Raw genomic sequence first — 12,042 nt, 5'->3', positions numbered from 1 at the left:
ATTTGATTCAAAATTTAACTTTCAAAAGTATGGAAGGTATTTATTATTGTTGTTATAATTTAAAGAAAAGTAAAATTTCAATAATATAATAATAAACTAAATATGTTGGTAAGAAAGTATATATCATAATTATTTTTAAAGGATTTTTATACCATAATAGAATTACAAGCATTTGATATTTATTACAGTATTTACTATTAAATGAAGTTAACTAACAAAAAATTGAATAGTTGTTTTACACATTAAATATTTGAGTAATAAGTTGAAATGAATGAGTATGTAAAGGGATAATTACCAGTTTTCACATGCTTATATTTAGTAGTAAAAGTTTGATCAAACTAATCTGTTAAGTCTTATGATGTCCGGTGAACAATTCTACAAGAATTTCAGATGAAAATGTTGACATAACTAAGGTCTGTGGTGTCACATTATTTTTAAAATCTTTTTGTAATATTTATTCCTATACAAAGGTTTTATATAAAATCAACATTTTCTTTGATGTTTCATTTAGTTATTAAAACAAATATATAATTATAAGAAGAGAAAAATAACATTTTATTATTTAAGTTCTTTAATTGAATGTATTATGTCATATAAATATCTTCCAAAAGAAGAGGCCTTAATCTTAAAACACATTGCATAACCCTAACATCAATGTGCTCTTGACATGGGAAAATAATCAACTAATGTGTAACTTGAGCTGTGTACAGCAAAGGATTGCTGACTTGTCTTTTTGTTGTTGTAGTCTAATTAATAAATAAAACTAAGATCTCACATACCTAAAATCCATTAATATCAAATTTTTATCTTCTAATCCACAGATTCAACAATTGTTAACCGTGATATAATATTTGTTACCGTGTAGACTTGTACACGTTCATGTATTAATAAAATCAGCGTCGTATAATGTCAACGGGATTATTTTATACGTTTTTCCTATGCATTAATTATTATACTTATTACACATAAAACATATTTATCGAGCTTGATGATTAAATTTATGATATTAAATGTTTTTGACAATAATCTAATGGTTAGTTGTAAACATTAAAAACATTACTGTTTATAAATTAACTTATAAATTATATACATCTTAAAATAGAAAGTTTTAAATGATTTTTTGTAATGATAGATGAGAAGTTGCTGCTTCTAACATTGACCTTAGAAATCCCTATAAATAAACAAGCATTTCCCATGTTTAACATTCATAAATTCACTTCTCTTTGTTGTTACAACAAGTTTGAGAATTTCAAAGCAAAGGTAGCGTTTTCAATGGCAATGGCACACAAAAACCCTACTTCGATTCCAATCTCAGATCCTGAAGCACAGGAAATCACTCCAACTCCTACTCCTTCCACCGCCGCACCGGCGAAAGGTTACTCGGCCAAAGTGGTGGTGAACAAAGTGAAGAACAACCTTGTTTTTCATTCAAAATGGGGTGAACTGAACGGAGCCATGGGTGATCTTGGCACTTATATACCAATAGTGTTGGCCTTGACCCTTGCCAGGGACCTCAACCTTGGCACCACACTCATCTTCACAGGTGTCTACAACATCATCACTGGAGCCATCTATGGCGTCCCCATGCCGGTCCAGCCCATGAAATCCATCGCAGCTCAGGCCTTGTCGGACACAACCTTCGGCGTCCCGGAGATCATGGCCGCCGGAATATTAACCGGTGGGGTGTTGTTTGTTCTGGGTGTGACAGGGTTGATGAAGCTTGTGTACATGTTGATTCCTCTGTGTGTTGTGAGGGGAATTCAGCTGGCACAGGGCTTGTCTTTTGCTCTCACAGCGGTTAAGTATGTGAGGAAAGTTCAGGACTTGCCAAAGAGCAAGTCTCTGGGTGAAAGACACTGGTTGGGGTTGGATGGGTTGGTTTTGGCTATTGTGTGTTTGTGTTTCATTGTGATTGTGAATGGGGCTGGGGAGAAGAATAGAGGGTGCTGTGAGGGAGTGCAAAATGAGGTTGCAAGAAACAAGAGAAGAAGTAGGGTGAGAAGGGTTATTTTCTCACTGCCTTCAGCTTTCATGGTGTTTGTGTTGGGGGTTGTTTTGGCCTTTGTGAGGAGGCATGAGGTGGTGCATGAGATAAAGTTTGGACCATCATCAATAGAGGTGGTGAAGTTCTCAAAGCATGCATGGAAGAAAGGGTTTGTGAAGGGTGCAATTCCTCAACTTCCACTGTCAATTTTGAACTCTGTGGTGGCTGTTTGCAAGTTGTCATCAGATCTGTTTCCAGGAAAGGATTTCTCAGCCACTTCATTGTCAGTGACAGTGGGGTTGATGAACTTGGTTGGAAGTTGGTTTGGTGCAATGCCAAGTTGCCATGGTGCTGGTGGACTTGCAGGGCAATATAAGTTTGGTGGTAGGAGTGGTGGTTGTGTGGCACTTCTTGGTGTTGCCAAATTAGCTTTGGGTTTGGTGTTGGGAAGTTCTTTGGCACACATCTTAAGGCAATTTCCTGTGGGAATTTTAGGGGTGTTGCTACTTTTTGCTGGAATAGAACTAGCCATGTGTTGTAGGGACATGAACACCAAGGAAGATTCCTTTGTGATGCTTATTTGCACTGCAGTTTCACTTGTGGGATCAAGTGCTGCTCTTGGCTTTTTGTGTGGAATGATTATTTATGTTCTTCTTAGGTTGAGGAATTGGTCAAGGGACAAACCACTTTCTGCCATTTGGATGCACAAAAATCCTGAGCAAGTGTGAAGAAAATGAGTGCTTACATGATTCTGTTATTAGTGCTTTTAATCTCTCTGTAAATAATAAGAGTAACTGTTTGAAAGTTTTTTCTGCACTAAGTTTGTTTTAGTTTGGTGGTTGAAGCCAAAGGTTTGTAAAGGTCTAAAGACATTAATTATTATGGTAGTTGTAGTTGAAGAGAGAGTGAACATAGTTGGTTGGGTAGGAACTTGAGTTGTTTGTTTTTTGTCTTTGTATGTAATTTTGAGTGCATTGGTGTCAAGAAATTGGGTTTATTTATGTAATAAATGATGTAATTGGCATACATTAACAGTGTAGACTTTTACACTGTTATCCAATTATGAATTGTGTGACAATATGGATTTGATCATAACGAGTTTGTATTTAATTTATATGTGTATAATTTTTTGTAGAATAAAGAAAGGATTTTGCTGTGTAGTATGGTGGTTAACGTTGATTGAGAGAGACAATGATTAAACATCATACAAAAGTTATATAAATTTATATATAAATGATACAACTATATCACGCAAATGCTTAGTGTAAAAGTAAATAAATTTATAGATAATAGTACTATATCACGCATTTTTCCTTTTCACTTTTCCTTCATTGTTAACAAAAAGAAAAATTCTCTAAAAAAAGGTAAAACACATAAAAGAAAAAAATTCCCAACTTTAAAACTTACACGAAAAAAAAGTATATTTCATTGTTTTAAAACGAACTCACGTTAGACATTAGACATCATTATGTACTTAGTATTTTAGACTGACATTTTAAAATACATCAATAGTTTATTATCACATATTCTTTTTTTCTTTAGCATTGAAATTATAGAATTGAGGTTTATAGTTAGAAGTTAAGAAATGCATCAATCGATTACATCTTAACAAATGAGTTGAGACATTTTAATTAATTTATTATGCATTAACCCCACAATTTTTTTTAGAATAGTGACACATAATATTTTATTCATTTGAGAATCTTGAAGGATATTGTTTTGAAGATGAAGTTGAATTTGGTGCTTGATTGTATCTAGTTTGATAAGGGCTTGCCGGCATTATCAATGTGCCTTTATCCAACAATAAATAGTGGCATGACTCTCTTCCAACTTTGTAACTTGGAAATCGTTGTTGGTAATTGAAACTAAAATTAAAGCCCTATTAGGGTTAAGATTCCCATGCTAAAATTTAATGGGTGTATAACAAAGTTAGTGGGAACTCAATTGGTTGCTACCTTTTGCTCCTTCAAAATTTGAGTATATCACCACCATGTTATATGTAATGCTTACTAGCTAGTGTTATTTTCATTTAGATAGTAAGTATTTTCTAAGTGTTACATTTTTAGAACATTTTTGTTTTTGCTTGTTATTTATTTTCAAAATTCAAGTATTTATTTCCTCTTTGTTTTAAGCCTTATAATTAATGCATTTATTGCGATGTAGAAATAATAAAGGTAAAATAGAAGTTCTTGTAAATATTTAATTAATGAAGCTAAGAAAATTTATTTCGCTTTTTGTTTTTCTTAAAGAATCTTAAAGAGCACTTAAAAAAACGGGGAATGTTATTTTGAAACAATCTTATTCTAATGGATACAATTAGTAAGAAAAATGACATAAATTTGCTTTCCAAAAATATTTCAAATTTGTTTTGGTGATGTGTAATTCATCGGCTTAGTTAAGTTTGAAGTCATCCATAAATTTAGAACTTTCAATTGATTCTTTATTAAACTTTTGTGATCTATTGATCAAAATTTTAAAATTTTTGAATTAAATTTCTACCATTGAATTTTTTCTATTAATTATTATATAATATGGCAGTTACCTTCCACCATCTTCCTATTTAAATGTCGTCACATAATATGTTATTACAAGAGAGGATGATGACGAGGATGTAACATCTCATTTTAATAACATAATACTATTAAAATAAAACATTTCATTATCAATATTCAGAAAACAAATAGTTCAATGTATATCACAGTCTTACTAGATAAAACTATAGTAATATCACTTATAAACATTCTTAAGCTACTATACTATAATTTTATTACAAGACTATATCTAACATGATCTAATATCAACCACTCAGACAACTGATTCCTCAACCGTAAGAGGTGCCTCCATCACTTATATCTAGAGCTGGGCAAAACGTATTGAACTACACTAAACCATTAAAAGCTGCATTGAAATAAAAAAATAGTTCGCCTGAACTGGACACTGAACTGAAAAATAATTCAGACGAACTGAACTGAACTATTTTTTTCTAACATACTAAACTGAACTACATTGTACTATATTATGAACTAAATTGAACTGCATTGTTTTTGAACTAAACTACATTATTTTTGAACTATACCACACTAATTTTAAACCGAAATATGTACTATTTTTGAACCGAAATATAAATTATTATAATACTACATTATAATAATAATAATAATTATTATTATTATATAACACTAACTATTATAATATATATATATATATATATATATATTTATTTTATAATATACAGTGTTCTCATAATATACATATAATTAATATATAATTATTATATATATATATATATATATATATATATTCTATTACATAATACTAATTATTATAATAATTATAATTATAGTATTTATTAATATATATATATTTATTTATTTATTATAAATATAAAAGAAAGTAATAAATATAAGTAAATTAAATTGTTAAATACATGGACAATGAAGTAATTTTAACGTGATGAGTTATCTTTTCCTACGTTTTTTTATTTAAGAGAGTACTAAATCTGCAACTCATGTGTAAATTCGTCCTCTCAAATTAGCGCAAATCAATGGAATCAAACACGTTCGCAACTCACTTTCCATCCGCATGAATAATACTCATGTGGATCCAAACTCAACATTAGACTAGGACTTCCTACACCTCTCACCACATACCACATTCTACTCTATCAGAGTCTAAATGTGGTTATTAGAGCAATAAGATAATGTCCAACATTTGGACTCCCACATCAATGCATACACTACAAAACAAATGGAATTTCCCTATGGAATGCCTTTCTCCAAAACAAACTTCATCCTTAATAACAATCATTATCTCATACAAAAATCCATTCATCTATACAAACAATAACTTAACATATTTCAGACACTCATAGCATCAATACAGAAATATCAATACACACATATACATCAACAAACCATTTACCTCCTTTAATTCCAAGATCAAACCAAAACCATAAATAAGAATGTTTTTCATAAAAGAGAAACCTAAAATACGACAAACATATATGAGACTAAGTTTTCTAGCTACATACCTCAAATCAAAGATCTCACCGATCAAAGTAACAATTTATGTGTTAAGGATCTAGTATCAAAATTTTAGCTTGACATGACAGTTAATTAAGCGAGAATCTCATTTTTTTCAATATAATGCATACCAGAAAAACAGGTGGTGCCCAACGTTGGAAAAAGTAGCTTCGGACTCTACAACCCCTGAAACCTGTTGTTACTATGTGAAAGAAGATCAAGTTCTTAATTTATAAATTGATATAAAATAAGTTCTAACAAAATATCAATATAATCCTAATTCATTTAACAAAATACATGTTATGAATGTGAAAATTTAAATACGATTAGAAAATAATGCATGTAAGTTCTAACTAATATTATTATAGATCATATTCTAAATTTAAAATTAGCTTATAACTAAATTAAAATAAAATTTTTAGAGAACTTATAATTTGTGTTAGAAATTAGCGTATGCAAAAGTTATACATATAGTGAAGGACGTATTTTTGGTGAAGGAAGATTATTGAATTTATTTGGGAAAAAAAAGAAGAAATGAAATGGTAAAAAAGAAAACTTTTTGATTCTGAGCTATAATTTAAGAAGCTTTAGACCAAAAGTTAGGAACTTTTTCCAACAACAGGTGGTGGCATGAGTAGCCCCATCTTTTGGACTTTGTGTCACTAGTAACAGGCTTCTTTTGTTTGTCCTTTCACATTGATCCCTTCCATATTCAAACTGATTGTTAAAACTAATTAAAAGTATGCTTTTGTTATGTTTGATGATAGACTTATACTTTTAAGACAATGGGAACGTGTCTTTTGATCCTTACTTTCGATATTAGTTAAGGATAATGATACTCTGACCTTGTTTTTTTGACCTGGTTTTAACCCGCCTACGTGGCAGTCTTACGTGGTAAATGAGTGCGTTTTTGAATAAAAGAAAATGAAGGGATGAGGTGACGGTTGTGTCAGTTTTCTGATGGGTGTTATGGAGAGAGAAGACGTCCTGCGGTGCGCGTGAGGTTCCAACACGCGATCTCGAAGTCACTTACCCAAAGTTTCCATTTTTTTCACTCACCACTCACTCAGCGCTTTTCTCTCACTACCCGAACCACTTCTGAACCCACTCGAAGCGGTGCGGTGCGGTGCCGTCGGCTTTGTTAAGGCGGAGATATTTTTTCACTCAACCGACGGAGAATGTTGTACAAAATGCGAAGTTGTTAGCAGAAGGAGAAGGAAAGGAACTTCTGCAGCAGAAGAAGCGGGTTTACGGGGAGGCGTGGGTTTCCAAATTTGATTGGCATACCTTTGTTGTTTTGTTCGTGCGCGTGTTCGTTGGTGGAAGAAGGAACCCCTAAAAAAATCCGAACTTGGGAAGGGAGGAAGCGGTAGAATCAGGACTTCGGCGGTTCGTTATTAAGGTTGTGTTTTCTTTACACCCAAACCCTCGACGTTCCGGCATTACATTCTCACTGCATTGTATAAGAAGATGTAGTTGTGATTAGCGTATATTTTGCTCGTGTGGGTATTATGATAATAAAAGACTTTGTGTTCCCTGAGTTAATTTTTTTACGAGTTGCCTCAGCCGTTTGTAAATGGATGAAAGGCCATATAATGATCTGTGTAGGTTTTTGTGTTTAAGTTAAGGTAATGCTTGTTTTTCAATAACGTTGTTGGTTTTTTAATTGGTGTGTATTCACTTAATTCTTTGTAGGTTGTTTTTTCAGCATGGCTCGAAAGGGGAAAAAGGTTGGGAAAAAACAAGACTTCGATGAAGAAGACAGGGTTAGTGCTGTTAATTGTTATATTGTGCATCCCAATTTCATTGTTGAGCATTAGTTTAATTGTTAAAATTTTATGGAAGGTCCGGCTGATAAATTTTGTGGACACAAAGCACATTGTGGAGATAAACAATGTGTTGACTGATGGACACCGGAGACGTATTGGAGTCACCCCTTTCAAATGGTGTCTGGATTTAGAGAGGTCTGTAGATATCTGCAGTCCTCTATTAGTTGAGCTACTTAGACGATGGGATGACGGTGAACAATCGTTTCACATATGGAAGCATCTTGTACCTTTATCTGTTGTTGATGTATGTTTTAGTCTGGGGTTAGGTGTTGTTGGTGAAGAAGTACAATTTGATGCATATGCATGTGGTTTAGTTGGTTCACTCTTTTGTGGTCAAAGAATTTGTATTAAAGGTATAACAAACATGATTAGGAGTGTAATAGGAACCGAGCATGATGATGTAGATACTGTTTGTCGTCTGTATATATTGTTGTGCTTTGCCGTCTTGTATTTTCCTAGGAATTCAAAAGTTATTTGCAATATGCCTTTTGGAATATTAGATGATATTGATAGTTTGGTTAAGTTCAATTGGGGGAGTGCAGTGCACAGTTTTTTGGTTAACTCATTAAGTCGTGCTTATGGGGTTCATAGCCAGAAAAAAAATGACCACAACATCACGTTGGCAGGGTCAGTTGTGGTTTTGCAGGTACGCTGAATTTTATTGTATTTGAATGTTTTGATCTGTTTTATATTTATTGTGTTTATTGTTTTGATAATAATGATGTCACATTTGTTATTTGTAGATTTGGGCTTTTGAGAGGTTAGGATTGGGAGCAGATGATAGGGACATAGTGTTCCCCAGAATTTTACGATGGCCAAGTTTGAAGTTAAGGACTTCAAGCATCGAGAGGCTATTCATTGAACGTAATGTAATTTAGTTTTTTTATTTAATTTTCATTCCTTAGCGATTTATTTGTGTTGGTGAAGTTTTTTATATAAGAACAATTCATTTAATTATTAGTTAAATTACATTGCAGTTGATTTTCGACTGGGCTTTGACCGAGGAAGATCAAAGTAATGAACTTGTTAGGGTGGCTTTAAATCTTACAGGCGTTAGTGAAGGTGGTCAAGAACCTGGGGTTTCCAATACGGGTGATGTTTGGTTAAAAAAAATTCACAGCAATGAGATTGAAATAATGGAGATAAAGAAAAGATTGAAGATTTTGGAGGATGAGGTCTTTAGTAGGAATGAAAGTCAGCCCGTTGAAAAGGATAATGTTTGTGATGATAAGGGCCAAACTTCAGATTGCAATACCGAAATAAATGCAGACGTAAGCGATCATGAAGTGGGTGAAGATGTGGGTGCAGATGTGGGTGAAGATTTTGGTGCACTTCATGAACATGAAGGTCATGCAAATGAAGGTAACACGGCGGTGGATATTTCTGATGACAGTGGAGTTGAGAATGAAGCCGAAGTTGGTGGGGATGGAAATGGAAAGTCACCAACTTTGCATGACGTGGCTGATAATATTGATAAAGACAACCCAGTTCATGATGTCCATTGTGCTGAATTGTTGGCAATTGTACCATGGGTTGCGGCCAGTCAAGGAAACTGCGGTATCGGAGGGCGTGTTGATGTGGTTAAGCTTTACCAGACGGTTACTCGGGTAGATTGTCCTTATAGGTATGTCATCAATATAATAGTTAATGATATTTTGTATAATTAAATTTCTGTTTTTTACCTGTTTTAGTAACTTGAATTATGATCTGTTGAAGGATTGTTGTGGTGATAAATGGTCAAATATTGTCCACACATGATTGTATGGGTTTTCGACCAATGGGTTATGTTTGCAATATGGTAATTTATTATTTATTGATATTATTTGATAGGTATATGTTAATAATTGGAAAAAATTAAATTTTGGTGTGTTTCGTGAATATAGGCAGTTATGTTTGGATGTAACCTCTTGATGCATAATGAAAGGAAGTTGCATCAACATGTGCGAAGGATTGTTTTACATCCAATGTATACGGTACGTGTTTGTGTTTATTAGTTATGGGAACCAAATTTCAAGATCAATTAATTTGACTCTCAATTAATGACCAATATTATTGTAGACATTGGTTGTTCACGATAGTAATCAGAGAATCGCAAAGAGACGTGTTTGGAAGTTAAGCGATTACAACATGTTCTTTTCTTCCAATTTGGTTAGCATGAAAGAAATCTTAACCGCTGAATTTGTAAGTACCAAATTTGAGATGTTGACAAATTTGTGTTTCTAAATTCATTTTTGGCTTGTATACTTCACCTAATAATGAAGTTGTTTAACTTGTGACATGTACTTTAGTTGTTTGCTCCAATTGTACACGACGATCATTGGTGGTGTTATGCCGTCAAATTGGACACAATGGAATTCCTTGTGCTTGATTCTCTAGGACACAATCGAAAGAAACGAACGAGGATTGACAATAGTGTGGTTAGTGTGATCTTTGAAAGTTTTTTCTGTTTTTTGACTTGTACTATGTGATTTGTAATTATTAATATAAATTTGATTCATATGGGTGAGGATGTTTGCAGGCCCGTAACATGGAAACGTTTCTTTCGTTATTGTTAAATTGTAAGGAGGACAACAAGCCATCGTTTGAAATCCGACATGCTTTGACCCCCATTCAACCAAACCTGTGAGTAATTAATTTTGTTTGTTTTTGAAGGAGGTTAATTTATTAGTTGCCTGCAGTTGTTCTGAAACCTTACATTGTGTGGTTAACAATTGGTTAGGCATGATTGTGGAGTGATCGTTTTAAAATTTATTGAGCTGTGGGATGGTACTCCCAAATTCAATGGGAATTGCATGCCAGAATACACCACTGTAAGTAATTATAAATTTGGTTATTCATGGATGTTATTTTCATTTCAAATTTCACATAAACATGTTTGTTGGTTGCAGGAGGACCTTCAACAAATACGGCAAAATTTGATTTGTGAATGGATTCTACATGATGATAACCAGAACAGAGAAGAAGTACTTGTGTACTATGATCTTTACCTTAGACACTAGTTTTTAGTGTTAAAAAACTAGTGTGGAGAAGTTTTGTTAAAGAACTTTAAGTGACCTTAATTTGTTTATATTTTGGTTTCCCTTCTGCACGTACAGGAAAATGTGATGTACATAAGCGGAAAATGGCGCTTAATGCGTTCGATAGTGATGAATTGGCAAATTTTTTGATGCCAATGATTATATATGTTTATGGTGGTTTGTTAATTTTTTTTGATGGCAGTAGCAACATTTATACAAGCGCAAGTAGGCGTAATTGTTGCATGTAAAAAGTAATTTTTGGACTTACAAATGTTTTGTAAACGAAGTGCGTATGTGCAAAAAAAATTCCATAACCAATCACTTAATTGGGAAGAAAAACTCAGTTAACAAATGCCATGACTTAAGATCATTTCTTTTCATACTTGCTTTCTGTTCAGACGTGCATTTAACGTACAGTAAAAAAGGCATTTATTTGAAGATAGAGAGGCAGTTGTATTCTTCTGAGTTCAGAATAAAGGTTGGTGGGAATACCAAATCAAACCAAAGAGAGGAAACCGTAATGGGTGAAAGTTATCAATTTACACTATTTGCGGGGTGCTTTATCCGACGGACGTCGATTTAAACTGGTTGTACAAAAAATTTAGCCTAGCCAAGCACTTATGTGTGAATAAAAACCCAGTTAGTAGATTGATTTATTGTAGAAGTCGCATGTTGTTGTTCATGTGTGCATTTAACGTAACGTAACACTCCACTTATTCGAATAGAACAACACAGTTGTATTCTTCTGAGTTCAGAATAAAGGTTGGTGGGAATACCAAATCAAACCAAAGAGAGGAAACCGTAATGGGTGAAAGTTATCAATTTACACTATTTGCGGGGTGCTTCATCCGACGGACGTCGATTTAAACTGGTTGTACAAAAAATTTAGCCTAGCCAAGCACTTATGTGTGAATAAAAACCCAGTTAGTAGATTGATTTATTGTAGAAGTCGCATGTTGTTGTTCATGTGTGCATTTAACGTAACGTAACACTCCACTTGTTCATGTTGTTGTTCATGTGTCCAAAAAGATTAGCAGTGCTAAGCACTTATTTGTGAATAAAAACACAGTTAGTATAGTTCTGAATGTAAATACACATACATACAAGCAATTTGTTATTATTTAGTTGTACTACCTTCATCGTCATACATGATGTTAGATGTCCAAAATAAGACCCATTTGATACACACA

General features: G+C 33.3%; 2 protein-coding genes across 2 annotated transcripts; both read left to right on the top strand.

Moving 5' to 3' along the window:
• The first annotated feature begins 1,191 nt into the window (after window positions 1–1,191).
• Window positions 1,192–3,096, top strand: LOC114195347 (molybdate transporter 1-like). The gene has a single exon (XM_028085775.1). It carries the CDS (start codon window positions 1,195–1,197, stop codon window positions 2,710–2,712), a length of 1,518 nt encoding a protein of 505 aa, XP_027941576.1. The 5' UTR covers window positions 1,192–1,194; the 3' UTR covers window positions 2,713–3,096.
• Window positions 3,097–7,582: 4,486 nt separating this feature from the next.
• LOC114194800 lies at window positions 7,583–10,834 on the top strand. Its single transcript, XM_028085211.1, has 12 exons — window positions 7,583–7,610; window positions 7,702–7,772; window positions 7,852–8,481; window positions 8,579–8,704; window positions 8,813–9,459; window positions 9,552–9,633; window positions 9,719–9,808; window positions 9,894–10,016; window positions 10,124–10,252; window positions 10,354–10,457; window positions 10,555–10,645; window positions 10,724–10,834. Exons 1-12 carry the CDS (start codon window positions 7,583–7,585, stop codon window positions 10,832–10,834), a joined length of 2,232 nt encoding a protein of 743 aa, XP_027941012.1.
• The last annotated feature ends 1,208 nt before the right edge of the window (window positions 10,835–12,042 follow it).

The sequence above is a fragment of the Vigna unguiculata genome, chromosome 8, assembly GCF_004118075.2.
Source record: "Vigna unguiculata cultivar IT97K-499-35 chromosome 8, ASM411807v1, whole genome shotgun sequence".
NCBI lineage: Eukaryota > Viridiplantae > Streptophyta > Magnoliopsida > Fabales > Fabaceae > Vigna > Vigna unguiculata.
The sequence above is the reverse complement of the archived record's forward strand: the minus strand, read 5'-3'. Positions and strand labels throughout refer to the sequence as shown.

What these genes read in the sequence shown, in the direction of transcription:
- LOC114194800 (XM_028085211.1), top strand. Translation starts at nt 7,583, where the DNA reads ATGGATGAAAGGCCATATAATGATCTGT. An exon ending in GGCTATTCATTGAACGTAAT is followed by an intron (nt 8,705 to 8,812) that starts GTAATTTAGTTT and finishes ATTACATTGCAG; the next exon opens with TTGATTTTCGACTGGGCTTT. An exon ending in CGGGTAGATTGTCCTTATAG is followed by an intron (nt 9,460 to 9,551) that starts GTATGTCATCAA and finishes GATCTGTTGAAG; the next exon opens with GATTGTTGTGGTGATAAATG.
- LOC114195347 (XM_028085775.1), top strand. Translation starts at nt 1,195, where the DNA reads ATGTTTAACATTCATAAATTCACTTCTCTTTGTTGTTACAACAAGTTT.